This window comes from Camelus bactrianus, chromosome 3, assembly GCF_048773025.1.
Source record: "Camelus bactrianus isolate YW-2024 breed Bactrian camel chromosome 3, ASM4877302v1, whole genome shotgun sequence".
Classification (NCBI taxonomy): Eukaryota; Metazoa; Chordata; class Mammalia; order Artiodactyla; family Camelidae; genus Camelus; species Camelus bactrianus.
The window spans coordinates 93,178,649-93,202,242 of NC_133541.1; the positions used below are offsets into that span (position 1 = coordinate 93,178,649).

General features: G+C 45.3%; 1 protein-coding gene across 8 annotated transcripts in view; it reads right to left on the minus strand.

Moving 5' to 3' along the window:
- ACSL6 (acyl-CoA synthetase long chain family member 6) overlaps nucleotides 1-23,594 on the minus strand; it is a 62,109-nt gene that overhangs the window by 10,347 nt on the left and 28,168 nt on the right. For 5 of the 8 annotated variants that reach the window (XM_074360627.1, XM_074360626.1, XM_010971578.3 and 2 more), the window contains 11 exons: nucleotides 19,265-19,338; nucleotides 17,720-17,797; nucleotides 16,119-16,253; nucleotides 15,597-15,731; nucleotides 14,228-14,323; nucleotides 13,165-13,237; nucleotides 11,034-11,122; nucleotides 10,168-10,284; nucleotides 7,133-7,276; nucleotides 5,863-5,964; nucleotides 4,878-4,949 (listed from right to left, as the gene is read on the minus strand). In XM_074360627.1, coding sequence (XP_074216728.1) covers nucleotides 4,878-4,949; nucleotides 5,863-5,964; nucleotides 7,133-7,276; nucleotides 10,168-10,284; nucleotides 11,034-11,122; nucleotides 13,165-13,237; nucleotides 14,228-14,323; nucleotides 15,597-15,731; nucleotides 16,119-16,253; nucleotides 17,720-17,797; nucleotides 19,265-19,338 — 1,115 coding nt within the window. Of the gene's footprint in view, nucleotides 1-4,877; nucleotides 4,950-5,862; nucleotides 5,965-7,132; nucleotides 7,277-10,167; nucleotides 10,285-11,033; nucleotides 11,123-13,164; nucleotides 13,238-14,227; nucleotides 14,324-15,596; nucleotides 15,732-16,118; nucleotides 16,254-17,584; nucleotides 17,663-17,719; nucleotides 17,798-19,264; nucleotides 19,339-23,594 lie in introns of all 8 variants that reach the window. The other 3 variants (XM_045507841.2, XM_045507839.2, XM_074360624.1) reach the window with 2 other exon arrangements.

Here is a 23,594-nt window from a genome sequence, read left to right on the forward strand (position 1 = left end):
CAAATGAAGGATTTGCTTTTGCTTTTTTAAAAAATAGTATTTTAAGGGACTCATGTGTGTGGTGGGACGGGGAGGACAGAACTTTAGGCTAAGACTAAAGCTAGCCATCTAGGTAGCTGCCGCAACCCTGCTACTCATGTTGAAAGGACTTCTTGGATACCCAATATAAATAGCTGGAAATCTGAATCTCTTTGCTAAAAAGGGGCATTATCCAATGTTTCAAAATTAGTTAAGATTCGTGTAAAAAGTGTTTTGTTTGAAAACTCTCTCTGTGTTCTTGATATTCAAAGAAGGAAAGATTTGGCAAGGAATACGGCCTGCTGTATTTTGAACCCTCTGGAATATACTTTTCTCCTAATTTGTCTTTATCAAACACAAACCATCCCAGGGGACCCAATATTCCCTGGAAACAGGACCCAAGGGAGATGTTTTCAGCCCGCAGTGGACTGAGAGCTGTGGTTCTGCAGGGGCCACTGCTGGGGTGTGTGTGGAGGTGGAGATGGGTGAGAGGACGGGCTGTAGGCAGGCAGGTGCGGTGAGGTGGGGGAGAGGCAGAGGTGCATGGAGGTGCAGTGAGGCAGGGGTGGGTGAAGGGGCCGGGTTGAAGAGAGGCTCTAGTTCAGACCGCAGTGCTGCTTGTATGTTTTGTACATGCTCAGCTTTCACATAAGACATCACTGCAGTTCTGCTACTTAAGTTTGGAAATCATTGTTTGATAACAAAAATAGTTAGTTTAAAGAAAACATGAACACAGTCCAAATCAAACCTAATCCTAGACGGAGTGATTTAACTTAGTAACTCATGTTTACTGTCATACAATGAAAAACTGAAAAACTGATGGTGCTACTACCTTTTAACTTTTTTTTCTAAGTTCCTTTCTGATAGAAAGTCTCACATAAAGACTTGTGACGAGTACAAATAATCTACCCACCTTCTTTTGTAAATGAAATTAATACTATTATTTTAAAAGGAGATGCAAATGCCAAGATGTAATTTCTACAGTGTCCTTGCGGCCCAGGTTTCAGCTCATCTGCGTTCCTAACAGCATGTGGAGAACATTGTGTAACTGAGACAAGAGTCTATGTTCTGTACAGTGGCTTGGGTGAACACCTTTGAAGATCCAGTAGTCACAAGGAGCAGCTTCAAACAATACAGTACAGTACAGGGAGGACGAATTTCACAGGGAGAGCTACATATGCTACTCAGATGGTGAGTAGAATGTAAAAGAAAACATTATGATTTTAGGAAGAAAGGCCTGCATCAGCTGGTAGATGTTGAATATCTTGTCAAACCAGCTACCTGTAGCAAGCCTAAAGGGCTGACTGGGGCATCTGCAGTTCAATGTGGCTTTCTACCACACAGTCGCTGCCTGAGGAGAGGAAATACAATTAAATACAGTCTTGTGTGAAACCAAGCAATACAGCATCCAGCTCACCACTCAGCCACTCAGTAAGCGGATCGGAGTGGCACTGCTGCCAGTCCCTGCTCCATTCTGACTTACAGCCCGGGGTCTTCTTAAATTCTCCCATCAAAATAATTACACCAACTGCTCCAGTGACTAAAACTCTATTTAGCAAGTCAGTCAGTAAATGGGTCAAAACAGTTCTTTAACTAACACTGATATTAACTGTGGGTCCCAAATCAGTCATTTTTTTCAGAAGTAAACCAGTAATAAAATCCATTTTCATTTTTTGTAAATAATTATGTATTTTCTAATAGAACTACACTGTTGAACTGTGGGCAAAAAAAATGAATGAGAATCTTCATTTTCCCTTTATGCCTAACACAATATAAAACTTGTTTTCCAGTTCACAATAAGCAAAGTTTCTGTTGAGGAAAGAAGGATGTTAGCTTCCCTCTGAAATGTTAATGTTAGCTCCCCTTCTGAAACCACATTCTTGTCACTGAAAAGTGATTCTATAGTTTTTTTTTTTTTTTATTTAAAAATACTGTAACAGACATAGAGAACAAACTTACGGTTACCAGGAGGCAGAGGGGGTGGGAAGGGATAAATTGGGAGTTTGAGATTTGTAGATACTAACTACTATATAAAAAATAGATAAACAACAGGATCCTACTGTATAGCACAGGGGACTATTTTCAATAACTTGTAATAACCTATAATGAAAAAGAATATGAAACGGAATATATGTATATATGTATGACTAACACATGCTGTACACCAGAAATTGACACATTGTAAACTGAATGTACTTCAATAATTAAAAAAAATTCAACATGAAAAAAACACATAAATACAAAAAAAAATTTTTAATGCTGTAACATTTAAATACTATATTGGAATATAATACTGTAAAAGTGTCAATTTATGCCAACTCATTACAGCACAGAACTTTTCATAATTCTGAAAAAATATAGTATTTAAAATCTTCCAATGGTATTACTCAATGAAACACTTTAATACAAAATACTGCCTACAGATAATAAACAGAATGAATTAGGACAGAAGAGATTAAAATTTTTTTAATTAATTAAGGAAATGCTCAATTCAGTTCTGATTTAAAGGCAAATTGGTTATGTAAATATTCATTTCAATGACAAGAAATACAACAAAATATTTTTAGTGAGGGCTTCATAGTGAGAATTTGAAAAATCTTTCAAGGATCAAAGTTCATTTTGTATTTAAATGCCTATGCAAGCTAATAAGGCATATAAATGTCAAGAGAATCATTAGATCACAAGTAGGCTCAAATAGTTCCCAAGTACCTACGTATTTTAATTATTGATACAGTTATTTTAAATACCTCCTATCGGCCATTAAAAATATCTTCCAAAGATCTCCATAAATTAATAATGGTTGGCCCAGTTCTAGGAATTGTGTTCTGGAAATTAAATTACATTATCTTTTATCTAATTCAAAGTTTAATCCAGATCAACTCTGCCCAGTAAGTCTAAACTCCTAAAACTTCTGTTGAATTATTTAAGTCTTGGGCTTCTAGATCTATTTGTGTGTGTTGTGTATTTTTGTGTGTGTAGGAGAGAGATTAAAAAGTTAGGGTTAAGCCTTAATTGATCATGCCTTTTTGAGGAAAAGTGAAAAGGACAAGCTGACAGTGGATCATGGATTAACTCGAATAATTTATGTTGAGCTTTATAACACAACTGGGAGCATGTGCTCCTCAGGTGTGAGGCTTGGTTTCTGCTCGCCTGTGGTCAGCTGAGGGCACACACTGGCTGTGGTGGGGAGGACACCACAGACTAACAAAGAGGAGAAAGAGAACAGAGAAAGTGAAGAGGTAACAGTCTTGGCAATAAAACTCAGGCCTTTGAGATGCCACAGATTTCTCTGTACTTGAGGTTACCATAGTGAGGGCCGATTATTAAAGCAGAAACTGTGTACAGTGTATGGAAGTCAAGAGTACATCTCCTCCCAGTAAAAGCTCTAACTTGAGCAATGGTTAATGCTGGACACTTAACCGAAGACCCCTTTTAAACATAATCTTAAGAGTCAGTAGTCTTTACCTGGGAGAGGAATCTAGCTGTTAAGATTCTCCACGTGCCCTGAGGCAGGTCATGCAGCCCACACCCAGCAGGGGGCGTGCAGGCCTTGGGAATTGCAAGGGTAACTGCAGGAGCTCCTTTCAGGTAACTGCATCCTCAGTGACCTTACAGCCACCCATTCAGATCAACACGTAGACCCAGATTACCCAGGGCTCAGACCACTCATTTGTGGCCCCTGCCCTGTGGGATAATACACACAGCTCCCCTTAATGGAAGAGCAAGGAAGAGAGTACTAGGAAGTTTAGAAATTTAAATAATTATTATGCCAGAATTGACCTTGTATTCAGAAAGCTAAATATAACCTGCTTGGATGCCTCAGATTTTATAATTTTTTAAAACGAAGATGATTCATCCAGGCCTTATGTGCCCTAAAACAAGCTGACAGATGAGGGTAAAGCAGTGTTTCTCAAGCTAGATTAAGGTAAAGATCTGTTTCAAAAGAAAAACAATTCTCTCAAACCCAGAAACTGTGTTTAGATTTCCTGAGTTTGAAACTTAAGAAATTAAAATCTTAATCTGTGGAAATGTTTTCTAATTGCAAATAACTGCTGTAAGAGTTTTATATTTAAAACTGGTTTTAAAATGCTTTTAGGTTATCATTAAAATGAACATACAGAATTTAAAATTCTCATAAGCCTCATAGATCCTGAATACTGTATCTGGGGACCCTACTGGAGAAATATTTTATGAAGAACAATTATATTAAATACATACTAGGAAATTTTAAAAATCAGTATATTAATATTTTTCTGCTTGAAGAATTTTTCTTTTTGAATTTTTGACTAAAGAGAATGTACAAATGGCATGTGTAAGCAGGAACAGACATGCAGGAACTTGGTTACAATAAAAACCACCACCTTGCAAAGACAGAAAGTCTTAGAGGTCTGCTGTGTCCTCTCCCCACACACTCCGTAGAGGGCATGCTGGGCTGACGGATCACTGGCCCCCAGGAGCACAACTGATGTCCCAGCAAGTAAGCTTGCCTGCTGCAGGCAAGAAGACAGTCCCCATAAAAATAAGACAGGACTCTGGTCTTGAGTACTGTAGGCAGCTCAGAGACAACCGTGTACACATGCTCCACCAGTGATGGCTCGGGTAATATTTCGGCTTTCAGAATGTCTGTGATTGTGAGGACAATGAGCGCAGCCTCACGCAGACATACGACCTATTTCAGTTATGATGCAGGCTGCTGCAAAGTCAGCTTGGAACAGGCCTTCAGGGGTCCGTTGGAACACAGCCTGCCTGCGGGCCACAGCATGGAGGGTGGGGAATCTAGGTCAGGGCCAGCACTGGTTGCTTTAATTTTCATCCCTGCATACAGGGCAGTAATAAGTGTGGAGAAGGTTAACAGTTACCTGTTCAAAAGAATGGAGTCCGCTTTCTTTTCCTAACCTCACCATATCTTCCAAAATGGCTTTCTTCAGCTCCTGAATCGAACCACATGGGTAAAAATTACAAGGCAAAACAACAACAATAACAACAACAACAAAAAACAACACATTTCAAAATGGAGATAGAGGAATCTATGCTCCCCTACCTTCAAACCCCCAACTGGAGCTGACACTTCCCAGCAGCATTCCAATCATCACCTCTCGTCTGGCAACTCAGTGCCAGGCACGGCCTAAGGAGTGACCGTGAACTGGCTAAGGGACCACTTGATTTTTTAAGTAGCCCTCTGGTCAGCCTGGTGAGTCCCAGGGGCCCTGTCACCCCAAGAAGAGCCCAGGGCCCAGTGGGAGCTCTAGGGTTCACGGCTGCTGCTGAGAAGCAGATCATGTGACTGAGGGGCCGAGGCTGAGCCAGGGCACAGAGGTCCTCTTCCACAGGACCCTGCGTGTGCCATGAGCAGGTTTCTGGAAGGTGTGGGTAACTAATGCTCTAAGCAGGGAGAACTGTGCTACCTTTTCAATTCCATGACTGTCTCTCTAAGCCCAGTAAACACCAAACCGACCTCACATTAGGAGAGAGCAGGGCCAGTGAGTCAGAAGGCCTACGCTCACATTTGACACTGCTGTTAACCAGCCGTGTGGCCTTGGGCAAGCCACTTCCCTCTCTGGACTCTCCTGCAGGCTGCACAACAATGGGGCTGGGCAAGCTTTCTGTCACATCTCCTGGCTGGGAAATTCAATAGTTTGTTGAGCATTCTAAGAAGAAATATGAGTTCTTTCTACAACAATAATAGACAAACCTCTGGTTTAGGATTCTCACCACTTATAAAATAAAGTTAGAAATTTCCCTACATATTCAAATATCACTTAGGCTACTGTTTTTCTGACCTCTCATTATTCAGTGTCACAGGAAGTCCATCAGTCTTTTATGGAACAACCCCAAGGTACAGACCTTATTTTTGCAGAGCTCTGCATATGTCCCTTCAATTCCTCTCTTCTGGGCCCAAGATGGCATGACTTCTGGGTCGGGCACGACAATGCCCACCAAAAAGGCCTGTGATCCCCAGAAAGGAAAACAGTTATGACAAAAGCTCTTAAGATGGTTATCTGTGGTCCAGCATGAAAGCTAATCTTTTGGTATTCTCAAACTGCACCCTTTTCTAAAAGTCAGTATACACTTATTATATGAAACATTTCCACCAACATATCACACATTTTTGACAGAAATGTTCTTGAATATTTCTGATATATTTCCCTAACTTTGTAAAAAAAGTCAATAAAGAATAAGCATAAGGAGATTAAAAATCAGCAAGGTTAGACCTATACGTACCTTTGATTCTCACACCAATCTTAAATGAGTACAGCTCAGGCATCAGCCAACTCCATGAACCAAAACACACATATTTCTTAGGATTTCCAGACCATTTTGAAATTGCTTCATTAACATGGCCCTCATTCATGAAGAACACCATTTTAATTTTTAAAGCATTTTCTTAAAAATAATTTAATATTTAACTATATAAATCCAGTGATAGCACAGAATACATTCACAGTGATAGTTCTGACTTCAGATCTAAATGATATTGAAAGCAGAATAAATATAAATCCTCTCCAATTTAATCCTAAACTGTATTAGCACATTAGCTTAATATACATTAAGCTATGTCATCAGTACCATTATTTGTAATAATGCACAGATTTAACTGTACAGTTCATTTGCATATTTCAAAATCAAAACAGCAAAAGCCCTGAATCTTGCTTTAGCATCTTACACTAAGATTCCCCCTGGAAGTAGATGCAGTGTAAGTTAAAAGTAGTGGGGATGTTCGTTACTACCACTTCAAGTAACTTACTTACCTAATTACTACTTATCAAACTATAAGCAATTAAGATTTCTCCCTTGTGGGGAGGGGTATAGCTCAGTGGTAGAGTGCATGCCTAGCACGCACATGGTCCTGGGTGCAATCCCCAGTACCTCCATTAAAAAATACATAAATAAATAAAAATAAATAAACCTAATTAACCCCCCCTCAAAAAAGATTTCTCCCTTAGAAAGGAATTTCTCTCATGATCTAATATGCAGGAGAATACTGGTGTCTGATTGGAAATTAAAGTTCATCACTTTAATCAAATGCCAGACACTTAGGAAGTTACCCTCAAATTCCTCTGGATTTTTCAGCAGGCCCAGTAAGTGTGGGAGAGCTGAAGCTTAGGGGACTCACCTTTAAGCTGTCCCCGTGGACATAGACTTGTGCAACAGGCTCGCTCCGGATGTAAATGTTCTCAATCTTCTCGGGCGCAATATATTCTCCCTGAGCAAGTTTAAATATGTGCTTTTTCCGATCAATAATTTTAAGAGTTCCTGCCTGTGGAGTTGAACAAATAGCTTCATAAAAAGATGGCATTCCTAAGCCTGAACCCCTCACTCGTTAGTGCATAGGCCCTCAGCCCTGTCCTCTCCCACCCTACAAGCCCCCCTAGATCTACTCGTACATACGACGTCCGTGCTCTCATGGAGCCGCTGTGCAGCTGGAGAGGCCACCGTGCACTGCAGGTTGATACCTCCCAAGCTCTGCTGGGCCCTGAGTCCTTTCCCCTCAGCATTTGCCCCACTCCCCGCTCTGACCCCTGCCAACCTGGTGCCCAGCAACAGATGTCCTCCTGCTCAGAAGGAACCTGTCTTCCCCTCGGGGCTCCCCTCCCCCAGGTCCTCACTCCAGCTGTCCTTTTTCTCAACAGCATCTTCAGATTCACCCCCTTGAACCATGTCCAGGCCTCCCCTCCAAAGAGCAGTCTCTCCATCCTCCAGCACATCTCACAGCTCTGGCAGAGGCCCCCAGACGGCATTAGGAGCCCTCTCCCTCCAAGGCCTCCGCAGCAGGCAGGCCACCCCCCTTGGGCAGTGAGTGCGTGTCCCGACCTCCAGGACCCCCGCTCACCTCCCTGACTCCCCTCGATCTTTTTGAGTTTCCAAGGTGAACAGGTGGGTCTCCCTCCTTTGGCTCAACACTTGAATGCTGCAATTTCCTCACTTCCACTGACAATGCTCCTTGAGCTGACCACCATTTATCTCTTTACCAGCCACTCCTGCGCCCAGGTTTCCAGTTAGACCTCTTCACTGAGGTTCTGACCCAGAACCTCAATGTCTTCGGAAGGCTACAGAAACCAGGTGGCTTGCGCTGCACAATGTAATGTGCCGCAAAGGAAGCTCATCCTCCTCCCCAGGACCCAAACTTGGAGATGGCCTTGCTGGTGTCCCCTCCTGGACTTCTAGAAGTCAGGCTCATCCACCCTCACTTGTAAATCCCTCTCATATCCACCTCCTCCTTCCATCAAAACTACTTCCTGACAAGGCTTGTGCACACACTCTCACCCTGCTCCACCTGTTCAATCCATCAGAACCAGAGCCATCTCACTAGAAAAGAAAAGCAAACAGGGCTGTTTTGCTTAAAACCCAGGCTGGACATCAGGCACTTTCCCTACACTGACTTCTTTAGTCCTTGTGACACCCCATGAGCTGGGTATCATCACCTCCACTTCATAGACAGTGAAGGTGAGAATTAGAGAGGTCACTTAGCTCCTCCAAAGCCACACAGCTAGGAAGTGAGAAAACCAGGATTTGAATTAGGTCTTTCTGGATCAGAAGCTTACACCTTTTCCTTGATCTATCTAACACTATTCCAAAATAACAGTAATTTAAAAAAATTGACTCCCACAGACTAACTGCCTACTGTCTTGGGCTCTGAGCTCAAGCATAACACTAGGTGTGTCACATGAATTAATTTACTTGCAACGCACGATATCCTGCAAGGTGAGTGGTTTCATCCAAGTTTCAGGGCACCAGCAGCAGATCCAGGGGTTTGTGGGACTTTGAGATTTTTTTCCAATTCTGAAGCCCCCTCTTTAAGAAAAATAATATAAAATCAAAGAGCAGAGGCTTCAAAGGGACCTCTGCAAGTGAGGGTTGAAGCCTAGGCTTCGTTAACTGGTGGGACAATCTGCCCTGTGCCAGCGTCCCGGGCCCCGCTGCTTCTCCAGCCTCCCTCTGCCACACCTGTGGGCCCTCAGTTAGAACTGCTTGCCTCACACCTGTAGTGTCTCTCTGCTTAGCAGGTACTATTAATCCTGCCCTGACTCTGCTTCCCACTCTCTCCTCTCCCCACAGAACAGGACTTATGTCCTGAGACTCAGACCCGGCATGGCCCTCAGTTCATGCCCATCACATTGGGTTGGGAACTGTCTAAGAATGGGTCTTTCCCTGAGCAGTCCCTGGCCCAGGGCACATACTGGGGATACATCCATGTCTGCTGCAGGAGTGAGGGTTTCTCAAAGGGAAGCATGCAGTTCCAAGCATGGGAAACTCAGCTCGCCAGCCCAGAGGGCCCCCAGAGGGTTCAACATTGTTCATGTGCCCGACAAACTCAACATCTCAGAATGTTCAACCCAAACCTTAGCAATTTCCCAGAGACACGGGAGAGGTCCCTGGGGTGAGCTGCATCAGACAGAGGGGCTCTTGGTTTCAGTGATAGAGCCTTTTTCTGGTCATAGTTTCACCTAAGCATCTCCTATGTGCCAGGCATTGTGCTAAATGCTCTATAGGTATAATCTCATTTATTCCTTTCAACAATGACCACAGAGGTAAGAATGTGATTACCTCCATTTTACAAATGACAAAACGAGGCACCATAACTGGCTTTGGCTAAAAGTTGTGGGGCACAGCCAAAGAATGCCATGTAGCCTTACTTTATTATTCTACAAGTGAGTCAATCCAAAGCCCCAGAGAGGGATGGAAGCTTTGCTCAAGGTCATGAGAGCAGCTGCCAGCAGAGACAAAGGAACTCCAGCATTCTCCTGCCCAGCTCCAAGCTTTTCACACCACTCGGTGCCACCTCTCATCTAGGAGCCAGAGTCCACGGGCTCCCAGGCCCTGCCTGTCTCAAATCTCCTAGAGCTATGAATCCTCTGCTCCTTGTGCTTCACCCATCAGATTCCACAGCACTGGAAACCAATTAAGGGTAGGGAGTGGGTCTCAAACTCCAGCTCTGTGCTCCTCAAAGATCCCTGTTACCTTCATCAGGAGGATGGAGGAGGAAGCTTTGGGGACACGGTAAGGAAGAAACTCCCAATTCCCAGAGGTATTCCAGAATGACAAACTGTCAGGAAAGACATAAAGAAGACTCCTGCCTCAGGAGTGAATAGGATCAGACACCCTCCACCACCAAAATGTTTGCAGCTCTGTGGTTCCAAACATACGCACCGGCAGCCATCTCCCAATGTCCCCCGTGTGAAGCCAGCCATCGCTGTCCAGGGCCTCCTTTGTCCTCTCTGGATCTTTCAAGTAACCTTTGAACACATTTGGTCCTCTCACACATATCTGCAGGGACAAACACCGGGTTCTCTCAGCCCACAGCATAAGGAACCCTGATGTGAGGCTGTCACGAGATATGTGTAGAAAAATATACATGATCCCTCAGGGGATCCACTGAGGAGACCACAGTGATGGTAACAGAGGACAGGAATAGCCCCCAGTGGTCTGAACTGCCTTCTCTCATGCAGCATCCTTTCCCTCTGCCTCTCTGCCCTGGCCACCTCGGGCCTCCCTCTGCCATCCCTTCTTCCTTAGGAACCCAGTGGCCTTCAGGATGTGCTGCTGGGTGGCACTGGATGGGGTCTCATCCGATACTGATGACTGGCAGATTCTACCAGAGATGCCTGAGCCCCTGCTTTGTGACCAGGCACTGAGCTTTCCCATCTGCTCCCACGGAATGAACAAGCACAGGCCAGCTCTATCTACCCCATCCGGCTTATTTGCAAATGGTCATGTTTCTGCTTGGACAGACATGCAGCAGCAAGTCATGCCAGTTAAGGAAAAAATAATAATATATTTTTTTAAGGTTTAGGAATCCCAAATCTTGATTTAGACCAGCGCAGTCCCAGGCTTGGGGGTTGGTTTCTCCATAAAGTGGAGAGGAAATGTGCAATTCAGTGGAGTCAAATTAATCAGTAATATAAAATGACTTTACGCATAAGGTGGAAGGAAAACAACTCCATTCCATTTTTTTTTCTTTTACTCACTACATGTATAGCATCCATGGACATGAATGGCTAAATGCTCGAGTTTACCTCTCCCTCTCCGTTGCTGGTCCAATAGTTCAGTTCCTCGACATCGACGAGCTTGATATGGTTGCAGGGCAGAGGTGCCCCTACGTGTCCTAGAACACCAGAGCAATACGGCATTTGTCAGTGTTCAGATCAGTTTCAGCACCCAAGATGCTCCACGCCACGTACAACCCCAAGTGGTCAAAGTGGGGAATTAGGGATGGAAAGCAGTACATCTTTAAATGGGCGTCTGTCACAAGCAAGCACTGATGATAGAGTTCTGGAGAAAGGAGAGACTAACCTTTCCTGGGCCTTTGTTTTACATACGATTCTTAAAGAAATGGACAGGCACGCCTGGCCCAGCACCAGCCTGCACAGGGTCCGTGAGGAGGCTCATACCCACATCAACAAAACAGTCAGGATTTTTAATAATAAATTTTTTTTTACAATTAAACCATTTCCCCCAACTTCAGATCACACATCTTGGTTTGGGGATCATAAAATACAGTCATCATCTTTTCTTTGAGTCACCAGACTGTAGATTAATGTACATAGTAATCGTCTAGAATTCTTGTTAAAAATGTAGATTCGATTCAGTAGGTCTGGGATGGGGCCTGAGAGTCTACATTTCTTACAGGCATCCAGGTGATGCCGATGCTTCTGGGCTACACCCTACACTTTGAGTGACAAAGGAATAGAAAACAAGGATGAGGTAACTCATCCCCCTCTCCCAAAAAAAGACTTCAAATTTTCTTGGTCTTATACACTCCAATCACAAAATTACATCTAAGTCATTTTCTAGTAATTGTCTGTGGTTGTTACACAATTCAGCTGGCAAGGTGGAGGAGTGTTAAGCAGGTGCTGGCCAAGGTCCTGAAAAAAAAGTGAGCCACGTAGATGAAAGAAGAGACTGACACTTTTGTTTCTCTTTTAAACAAGAGACTGCCAGATCTTTTACATATTGTACAAAGATACCTATCTTCTCATACCCAAAGCCTTTGCAAGTTTTTATGGTAAGGAGGCATTGAAAAGGCAAAACCTCAAAAGTCTTACATAGGAGAATATAAAGGATAACATAAGGGGGAAGAGAGTGTCCAAAAAGAAAGGGATAGGTGTGAGCTATCAGTAAATATGATGGCAGCAGTAAGAAAAAACCTAATGAGCCAGGAACTCAGAAGATAGTCCTTGTAGTAAATCTGCCAGTGGTAGAGAGATCAAACTCATATATAAAATAGGGTTTATTCAGCTAGAATTTAAAGAGATAAAAACTCAGAAAAAAAAAATGCTTCTGTACTTGACTTGGCCAAATGGGCTTTCAACTTAGAATCAACCTATCATGTTTCTGCTGACTACCTCAAGGTGCTCGGAAAATAGTATCGCATTACTGAGCATATTTCTTTTCTCTGCACATCACCCCAAGTTTTCTGGTTTGTAGTTGAGCAAATTTAAGCATGAGGGGTGGCCCCAGGCTCACAGAGGAAGTTGATATCTTGAAGAAATCCTTTGGTGAATGTTTTTCAGATTCTTCCAGTATTTGGTCTAAATTTGGTGATGGATCATACATGGGCTACCTGTTTCTTCCTCCTTGCCCTGAAAGATGAGTCTCTCCAGAATGAGGGTGTGAATAGTGGCTGGTCTGTTCTGAGGTTACCGCTGCCTTATAGACATTGCTATCACAGGAGACACAGTCCCAAAGGGCCCCTGAAATGGCCCTTTAAGAAACAGTGCATTGGCTGCTATGAACTTGTCTCTCCTTCCTAAATCATATCCAATTCATAGCCTGCTTCCTTCATTCTAAAATGACTATAAGCAAGACTGTGTGATATTTCAAAACTATAAAATCCAACATATTGACATTATAAGCATTTTTCCACCTGGAGCTGTATTTTGTGATCTATTACTTCTTCCTTCTTTTTTCAAACATGACTTCTCTTTATCTACAAAATAGGAATATACCAAAAAAAGTAGGAAATACAAAAATTTGTAACAAAGAAAGCAACAGATCCATAATGCTACAAACAGAGACACAGCCACCATCACTGTTTTTCTTCTATTTCTTTTGCTATTTCCTAAGTGCCCTTGTAAATATACTTCCCATTAGGAAGTTTTGGAGCCTGCTATTCTAACTCATTCCCACATCTCCAGCTGGTCCTACCTGAGGTCCAGTCCCCGGGTGTCGTGAAGGTACATCCAGCTGTGCACTCTGTTTGGCCGTAACCTTCATAAACCTTTAAGCAAAACATGGAAATCCATCCTGTAGGCACACACCCTCTTGCAGCTGACTGGCTACCCTTTTCAGCCAGTTAACCGCCCACTGACATCTGGGTGCTCCATGCTGGGGACGGTGGGAGAGCAGGTGCCTGGGAGGTAGGAAACTCCAGGTGAAGCTGAACACAGACGACAGGTGTGGCTACTTTGCTTGGAAGAAGTGCTGTTTTTTACCACAGACAGTTAGTAGGTAAGGTTATGTGGTTGGGGTAAAGATTTCCAACCTATTTTCAACCACTGACTCTGTTTTTCATTTGAATAATATGTATTAAAAATAAGTATTTAACAGTGTGCTAAAGGTTTTGTCTCTGTAAGATATTTCCCTTCAGAGCCCCATGGGCAGACCATGTGGGAGACCTTTAGGAGCGATCAGGCCATGTTCGTGCAGAATAGGAGGTCAATTTAAGAAGTCTACGGCTTCTAAAGAATAAAATTTAAGCATGCACATTTATGAAATAGATGTGCCTACTTTACTTAAAACCCACCAGTCACAACAATGTTACTATACTCTGCATATGTAGGAATTTAATAAATATTAATTGAATGGATAAATGAAGGAATGAATTTTTTAGCAGTGATAAAACCTACTGAATCAAATAGAAGCACATAAATGAACTTTCGTTCCTCTCCTTTGTGTTCCTTCTCTGGGCTGGGAGACATTCTGCAGGCTGGTGAATGCAGAGATGCTGTTACAGGCATGGTACAGGTTCTCCAGCACATTGATGATGATTTTTCCCAGAGTGGATACACACCTGGGCTCTCCAGAAAGTCACAAGGCTATCTTGGCTTTCAGTAACTCAGGGATTTTACATTTTCAGAGGAGGGAGCTTTTAACCCACAAAAATCTTGCCCCCAGGATCTCTTTCTGTACCATAGAGGGTATAATGTGTTTCCTGCCTGTCCTAACACACACTGCGTTACCCACAGGGAAGGCCATATAAAGGCAATACCTGGCACCCGAGAGCCGCGCGGAGGAATCCCAGGACTGTTGGTGATGCAGGGGCTGCTCCAGTAACGATCATCCGCACACACCCACCAAGACTGGCCTGTGGGAAGACAGAGAGCCTGGCAAAGCCTGTGCTGCTAGAGGCAGCATGTAGCCCATCTGGGCCTCACCCAAAGTCAACATTCAACAATTGTACCCTCTCTGGACCCCAAAGGTAGGGATCAGAAAGGCGGCCTGAGACTTCACAAGAGCTGAGGAAGTCCCTTCTTCTTCCAAAGGAATCAACCCAATCAGTTTTTGTTGTTGTTGTTGTTGTTTTATTGAAGTACAGTCAGTTTACAATGTTGTGTCAATTCTGGTGTACAGCATAATAATTCAGTCATACATATACATGCATATGTTTGTTTTCATATTCTTTTTCATTATAGGTTGCTGCAAGATATTGAATATAGTTCCCTGTGTGTTTATCTATTTTATATATAGTAGTTAGTATCTGCAAATCTTTTGCAATCCAACGCACAATATGGACACATCTTTTGAGAATAAGGGCCATTAATCTGTGTGGCATTCCATAGTTTTGGTTCTCCCTTCCATAAAAGACACAGATGTTCCCTCACTCTCCCATCATTTGCAAGCATCCAAAACAATTACTTAGGACAATTTATTCCCACTTCTGCCTTAATGGCATGGCCTTTTTCATTTCTAAATCAATATCATGCACTATTGACTACGCACTGCCAAGGACAAAAAACTTTTTAAACACTTTGTAAGTTGAGCCAATAAGGTTTAAATATCAATTTTCACAGCTAAAAATTAAGTAGTAAGAAAAAACAATGCTACAAATTAACTACAAATTCTTTGAGTAATGCAGAGCTTGAAAACTTTAGTGAAGATACAGAAATGAGTAATGCATAATCAGCTTGCTTTGGAAGAGGGTGAAGGGATGGGAAGCAGGAAGGGAAAGAAGATTCTTGGCCATCTGGCTAGAACCTTGTGCAACTGGAAAATCAGGGTGGCCAAGGCTATAGGGAGGGCCAAAAGAATCTTCTGGCTCCACAAGCTCCCTGGTGAACCCCAGGGGCTCCTCAGGACCTGGAGGTAGAGGTGGCAAAGTTGCCCTCATTTCTGTTGAGGTCAAGGAACTTACTTAGGAGTCCTTCTTGCTGGTTGCCTTTGGCAAATATAACACATCTCCAAAGAACAAAAATGAGTCCTTCAAAATTTCAATGGTAGCTTAACCTTTGATTTCATTAGCAAATAAGTTACGATTTGATAAGACTACAGGCTACTGAGATGAACTTCTCTAATTCTTCTGTAAGGTCACCCACTGGAGACTTAGGTGTCACTCTATAATCACTTGTTCATGTTCATACCTGAATCTTATTGAAGAAGAGTTCATCCCAGATGCTGTCATTCCTGATGATTCCACTCCGGACCTCAGCCTGTTTACGCATGGCTGCAAATTCCAGGAGCCAGCGCTTCAGTGGTGTGTCTGCCTGGCTGAAGATCTGAGGAACAGAAATTGGAAACAGCTGTCAGGCCTGCAGGTCCCACCTCTAGACATACCCACAGGAAGAAGGCCCAAACTGGCCAGCAGAGAAGCCACACTGTTTTTGCCCCTGCAGGAGGTCACTGAACGTGTGACATTCAGTTAAAGGTTAACACTACCAAGGTCTAGGCATGGTGCAGGGAAAGAGGTTCCTGAAAAAGTGTCCCAGTCAGGGTTTTGGAGACTAGGAAGAACCCAGGAGGAGGGATGAGAAACAGGGAATACGAGAGGAGGTGACTTTCAGGACCTAGGGGTGGAGGTGTAAAAAGCTTGCCTGGGGCTCCAGCCTCTGTCCCTACAAGCAGTGTGTGCCCCTCAGCCTGGCCAGACTCCCTGCAGGGCTCACCTTGTCGTACATCCTGTTCAGCAGTCGTGGGACCACAGGGAAGATGGTGGGGCACAGAGCCTTCATGTCATCCGAGAGCAGGCGGATGTCTCCCTGGAAGAAGCCCACGCGCCCTCCATGGCAGTAGACGACAGACTGGAGGAAAAGGACAGGAAGCGGGTAGTCCCTCAGGGAGGTCACTCCTGCTGCAGTCCAGAGCTGTGCAAAGCTCTGCTCTACGTGCAGGGCGCCCATGACCCCCTGACCCAGCTCTGGCTGCTGCCATGGGACTCTGAAGAATGCCATCTGAGGTGACACTCCCCCCACACCCATATCTCACCACCTTCCCACTAAGTCCCATTCAGAAACGGAGACAAGAAGCAGGAGACAGAGTGGAATCCTGAGCCTTCGGGACATGTTGGAGCCGCCAGGCTCACTGGTGCCTGCCCCTTCACGCTTACTCCCAAACCCTGGACAGGGGCCTCCCTGGAGCAGGGACAGGTCTCTGAGCTGTACCAAATCCTGACAGTGTGTCTGCTCCATGTCTCAGAGTGCCTGTGGACCTCCCCAGGGACACCTCGGAGACTCTGGAGGATTGCAGTGTCCACAAGTACTGGAAATGCTGCTAATGTCGGCTGTGGGAGGCTGAGGGGAAGCCTGGCTGGTTGCTAATTGGACTAGGAGTATGTCAGGGGCCTAGTATATGCTCCTTTCTTCAATGCTCAGAGGAGCCCTGTAAGGTAGAGACTATTTCTAGTCTCCATTTTACAGATAAGGAACACAAAGATCAGAAAGGTAAAGGGACTGGCCCAGAGTCACAAAACCAGTTCACAGTAACTGCTGGCATTCGAATCCAGGTCTGGAAAGCTGGAAAGCATGCCCAGATATACCAGATCATGCCTAAGGCAAAACAGGAGAGACTCTGAAGACACTTTGTGCACAGGCTGGTCCCTCAAGTGACACACACACATGGGGAATTCTTTGTCCCCACAACCTTGTGTGGACTCCTCCATTCCCTCTTCGTCCCCACAAGGCCTGTCCCAGAGCCAATCATTATGCCAGTCCCATCTACAGCCGGAGGGGTCATGACAGTTTGATTCCCCAACTTTATTGTCTTATTTTCTTTTTTAGGGGTTTGTGAGTGACGGAAGTTATGGAATATAGGTGTTTTGGCCATAATTGGAGCCATACCGCACAGAGTTTGAATGGGAAAGCACTTCTGCAGAGCCGCAACGCTCTCTGAGCAGATGCTGTCAGCCAGGGCCTCTCTCAGCCAAGGTCTGTCCACAGGTGAGACAGGGCAGGCCTGGGTGTTCCCTGGAGCAGTGCTCCTAGGTGGCACAGGTGGGGTGGACAAGGTCCTCTGACCCATGTGGCAACTTCTGAGGACAGGGCGGTTCTACTTCATGCCACCAGTGACAAGTGACACCGTGATAGGGTTCTGGGTTCTGGGCACACCCTGTGCCTCCCTGAAGCCAGGGCCTTACCTGCACCATTCGCTCAAACATGTGTGCTAAAGGCAAATAGGAAATGTGCACATCCGCACAAGTGGGAGCCCACTGACTCTGTAAGAAAACAGAAGGAGCCCAGGCAAGGCCCGGTCAGTCAGGCGGGCGTCTTACCTGGATGACTCTCTCAAACATGTGAGCCAGAGGCAGGAAGGAGATGAGCACATCGTCCTGTCTCGGAAAGATCACTTTCTGCAGGTGCCGGGCATGGGAGACAGAAAGGAAAGAAACACTGACAGGAAGACGACAAGAGAGTCATAAAACAATAAAGAGAAAATGACCTGGAGGGGCAAACAGGAAGAGGGGAAGGGCAGTGGGGAGAGGGGGAGACAGAGAGAGAGACATGAGATGAGAGAGAGAGAAAAATGAGAGAGGAAGATGGAAGGTGCAGAAAGAAAAAACAGGGCAGCGTAGGAAGCGGAGTGTTAGGTCGAAGCGCCAGTGGGTCTAGGTTATCTGCAGAAGCAAAGAGCCAGTTGAAGCACACATATACCAGCGGAGTTGGGCTCCGCAGGGAAGTCTCCTCTGGGAGGGCCTGCCCCTCACTCACAGTCTTCAGGGCCAGCCTGGCTCGCCCCCTCCTCCCCACGGCTGCAGGGTCTGCCTCAGGCCCCATTTCACCAGTGTCTTTGGGCCACCTGGGCACAGAAGGTCTCGAATGGTTGGCACTTTCTAGTCCTTCTTCCAGAGAAAGGGGCCCAGAGAATCCTAGGTCTGCCTACTAGGGACTGTATGCCCTGGGCCTGGGAACAGGGCCTTAAAGGGGAAGGCCGAGAAGGATCCCAGTCCCCGGGATGGGACCGGCCTCAGCGACCGGGCTGCTCTGGCCACTGGGCTCTGCTCAGGGACAAGCTCCCCTGGGCTGCCCTCCCTGCTCTCTGCCCTCTTTCAGAGGTCTTCACTGCTGGGCTGGCTTTCAGGTGAGTTTGGACAAGCCCTGGGAACCTTGCTCATGGCTCCCGGCCTGGCTCAGCTACCAACCGTCTCTCAGGGTTTTCTACCCAAATATATAACTGCATGGGCATATGCTCCGTAATGGCATTTGGTGTGAATGTGGAGAGTGATTTTTTTTCCACAATGGAGGAAAAGCTTAATTTATATGAAAAGGTGCATTCAGATACTCACCACTTGTGGGAAAAGGTCCTCCTTTCTTAGCTGGTTAAAAATGCTAACATGCTTTTGTCAGGCCAAGATATCAAGATTTTTTTCATTTTAGATTTACCTTTTTTAGCACAGCCTTAAAAATTAGCAACTGTCACTGTTTCTCAGATGCTAATAGTCCTTAAACACAAAATGACTGAATTAAACTCTGACCTACTTGGGAAAACAAGTTATTAAGGATTACCTTCTAAATGAAGGTACACGTAAAACCACAGGTATCTCAATTTTTGAAGTTAAAAATGAGAACTAAGTTTCCACATTTTTCTTTCTGGGACCTTAGCACTCTTAGAAATCAGCTGAATATTTATCAGGTATGGGTCATTTCAGTGTTTGGGGTTCAAAGTGCCCGTGAAAGTGGGGCTGCTCCAATGAGAACAAAAACTCCTGCCTGTGAAAGGCATTCCAGATTATATCAGGGGAAAAAAGGAAACACAAAAAGCCTCTGAGGCTTAAGGTGTCCTCAAGAGACACTTGCATTAGTGAGTCTACTTTATTCACCTCTGTCACTTTCAGAAAGCCTGAGAAATCAGCCACCACGTTCCCATGGGTGAGCATCGCACCTTTTGGGTTCCCTGAAAGGAGAGAGCAAGAAGGAGAATTAGTTAGAAGCCCAGGGGCCACCCCTTGAGCAGTCCCAGACACCTAGCACTGTCCACGCAAGCCTCTGGCCTTTGTCCACAGCCGCCTTCAGAGTCCCAGGCAGAGGACTGCTGTGTCAGGGACCTTCATCCTGTAGACACTCAAAGCCCACCATGAGGTTCCCAGATGTTTGAGACCAGAAGGCAGGTGACAACTGCACAGGTGGGGTGACCCCAGGCCTGGAGGGCTGGCTATCTGTGGCCTGTGCTTTCCCTTCTGCCTCCCTCAGGGAGCATGGACTCTCGGCCCCCCGTCTCCTTACATGCACCAGTGACCTACTCAGTTCTCTGGGTCTGAGCAGCTCTAGTCCTCAGAACCCAGCGGCCAGCTGTGCTAAGGCCAGGCTGGAGGTACAGAGTGCTGGGGGTGGCCCTGCGTGCCTGCTCATTAGCACAGATGGAACATGGGTATTCCCGCTTTGTCTTGACACGACCTTTTACTATTGCTTGTGAGGAAGCCCAGGGCTTCTAGGATGGCTCAGAGGACAGAGGCCAGGTGGGGACTGAGGGCACAGCGGGCTGGGTGGAGGGGGGAGGCTGTGTGGTCACCATTTCATGTGAGGGTGGATACAACACCGGCCCTGCTGCTGGACGGATCTGACTGGGCTCAAATCCTGGCCTTGCCCCTCACTGTCAGCATAACACTGGAAATTTTTCTGCTTTCAGTTTCCTAACCTGAAAAGTAGGGACAGTGACACCAACCTCATAGGGCTTCTATAAGGCCTAAGGACATAAGTCACGGGCAAAAGATATTAAAATTAGAAGTTTCCACTGAGGCAGAAGATACTATAGCTGCGAAATTCCAACAGTGAGGGGCCAGATCATGTGCAGAACTTACCCAAGAAATATCAAAGACACCAATATACTAACTGCAAGCCTCACCCAGAAAGAGGTAACAAAAGGACTGAGTAGAGATTAAGAGAGTACTGTAGTAAATGCCACTGAATTGTTCACTTCAAAATATGTGAATTTCACCTCAATAACAGAGAGGGAGAGGGAGAGAGAGACTATGAATGAATGAGGGAGAATTTGTGAGGAGGATTTCTTTGGATACAGCTATTCTGAGTTCTAGAGCCCATCAAAAGGGGAAGAATGAGGGGTCCTCTCTCCCAATCCCTATCTTAAACCCAAGCTAACTCAGCCCTCATTGGGATTACTTGAAGAACCCAGTCATGTTCCCTACAGCTGGGGGTCCATGAGACAGGGGAAAAAGGATGTGGCTACAAAAAAAACACACACACACACACACACACACCAATAAATCTCAGGAACTGGATACAGAGTCTGCAGAAGGAACACTGAGCGGTGATGGGAACGGTGCTTTAAAAAGGAATCTTGTCCACAGGTCCATTTCCCCACAAAATCAGGGTAGGAGCAATAGAGTGTACACCTGACACACAAGCTGACACACAAGTGGAGTAGGGAGCAGACAGACAAAGGAGGGGCACCGTCTGTATCAGGAGAACTCGTCCAAGCATCCGTGAAACAGAGAGCGCACTGTAAATGTTTGCCCTAAACCATCTCCCAGCTTTCCTTTCCCACTGACTCATTCTCCCTCCCCACTTCTGTCTGGTGGGAGAGAACAGAAACCTTCATTAGCAAGCTGGCGGAGGAGGAGGACCATCAGAAGGGAAGAGAGGAAGCCAGACCATGTCTTCCCCACCAAGCCTGCAGCCAGTGGTACTGTGGACTGAAACTTGTAATTCTGAACTGAGACCGTGTCCATGTCTCAGGGGACTTATCTGAGAGTGACCAGAAAAGGCAGGAGATGCTTAAAGATTTTATCCAGGGGCAGACTAAGAACTACCCACACTGAGAACGTTTAAAGGAACAGACGGAGATAAAAAATAAAGTTGCTCTCATCATTATATCCCTTAAGGCCCTTTTGCTCAACTTACTGGTGACCCATTTGCCAGAGACAAGCATCAGTAATGGCACCATCTCTGTCTGACCAAGATGTGTGGTGGACGGGGTTTTAACATGTGCTCAGGCACCTACACCCATACTGCAAATCACGGAGGTGATTCTGGAGACACAGAAAGTTACAGGATTTTTTTAATTATATTTTGTAAAAAGAATGTTAAATATGATTGCTAAAATATCTTCCTTTTGAAAAGAAGATCTGTGGGATCTGTTTTACCTCTGCTTGTTCTTCCATCCTCAAACACAGGCCCATATTAAGAAATTTCTCTGAATTGTCTCCTATGTGTAAATCCCAGAGTCCCCAGGCCCACCAACTATTCTGAGAGTATCACCTGGAAATTTTCACCTGTGGATTCTCAAATTTTGGAATTTTTAAAGGAACATCCCCCAAACATTAAGTATAAAAACAGATCTGTCACAAAATATTGTCCTGTGCTATATACAGCTTTAGATCTGCTAGATTGGCCGACTTGCTCATGTGTAATATAACCTAAGGACGGACGGTCTGAGAATCTCAAGAGAAATGCCAAGGGATAAAGGAGAAGTGAATGTTGACAACAAACCCTGGGAGGAGACTTCCAGGTCCCAGTTGGGAGGCAAGAGGCTCATGGTCTCTAGCCCAAGAGGGGGTCTCTTTACAGAAACTGTCACATGGTGCCCCTAGACTCGGGTCTATTCAGGACGCCCCTCACCTTCAGGCCATGATCCTGACTTCTACTCCACAGAGGAGGGCCCCCAGAATCCACTCTTCCTCCCTCTGTCCCCTGGGTGGGGTGCATCTCTTTCTGGTACTTGGAGGCCTCCTCTCTCCCCCAACCCAAACCAAACTTTTGGGGGCTTTGCTCCACTGAGCATCACCTCCCTTTCCTCTACCTCCAGTGGCTCCCTCTCAACCATAAGAAACACTTCCAGGTATTTCCAGGAAAACAACAAAAACCCCACCTCCCTCAACCCCATGGCCCCCGGCAGCTGCCACTCTTGCTCTCTGTCATCCCTTCACAGCTAATCTCTCTTTATAAAAAAATAAACACTCTCTTATGTATAACATACATATACAAAAGTGCTCAAATAAGTGTACAGCTCAATAGACTTTTTTCAAAGTGAACTTACCTGGGCCCCTAGCACCCAGATCAAGAAACAGAACATCATCAGCATTCCAGGGCACCGTTATCCTGGAAGGTGACCGTTATCCTGACTTCTGGAACCAGAGTCCTTTACTATGTTTTGTCATTTTAAACAAAAGAAATCATATGACATTTTGCACCTGATTTCTTTCACTCAACATTGAGGTATCCTTTTCTGTTTGCTGACATACCATTCTATTGCTGATGGGCATTTGAGTTGTCTCCAGATTGTGACTATTCAAAGTGTTGCTAGGAACACTCTGGAGTGTGCCTTTTGGTGACACAGCCAAGCTTCTTGTAAGAGTTGTCCACACTTACTGAACTGACATCCTCCTCTCCCACCCCTTACTCAGCCCACCACAATCAGCTTCTGCTTCTGGCCTCCATCCCATGATGAACCTTCGCCAAGAGCACCGGTGAGTATTTTTGTGGCAATGTCTTATGGTATAGCGCAGCTACGTGACAATGCTGACAGGTTCTGTTCTCCTCTAACCTCTCTGGCTGCTCTTGGTCAGCCTTTATTTGGAACTCCTACCCCTATCATTCCTCTCCTGCCAGGGTTCCCAGGCCCTGCAACCAGACCTCTCTTTTCCTTAATCAACTCTCTCTCAAAGAAACATTTTCTTTCTTGCTGTCGATCCTCTGCACACACTGTTCCCTCTGCTGAGAATGCCCATCCTCTTCTCCTCCAGCTACCAATCCTTCGGGACTCTACTTAGATTGAGAATCCCTTCTGTCCCACTGTCCTGGCCTCTCGGTGGCCTAGTATTCCATGCACCCTGGGATGCCACGTTGTACTGAACTGTCTCATGACATGAGCTGTGAGCTCATGAGGGCAGGGCTGCGTCATGTCCATCCCTGTGTCCTCAGCCTCCAACACTAGGTCTGATGCATAGAGGACGGTCAACAAATGAGGTGAATGAATGAATCTACATAAATTACAGTAAGAATGCTGAAAACACATAGACTCAGCAGGACAGGTTTTTAAAGACCACTGTATTTTCTTCTCTGGGAAGAGAAGGTACATGAACTCATAAGGATACATCTGAGCTATCATTCATGGGACCCAGTTCCCCAAACTGGACTATGTTATACCCACAAATTATCTTTTATTTGGGGGGGGGTGGTTAAGATTCCAGTCCA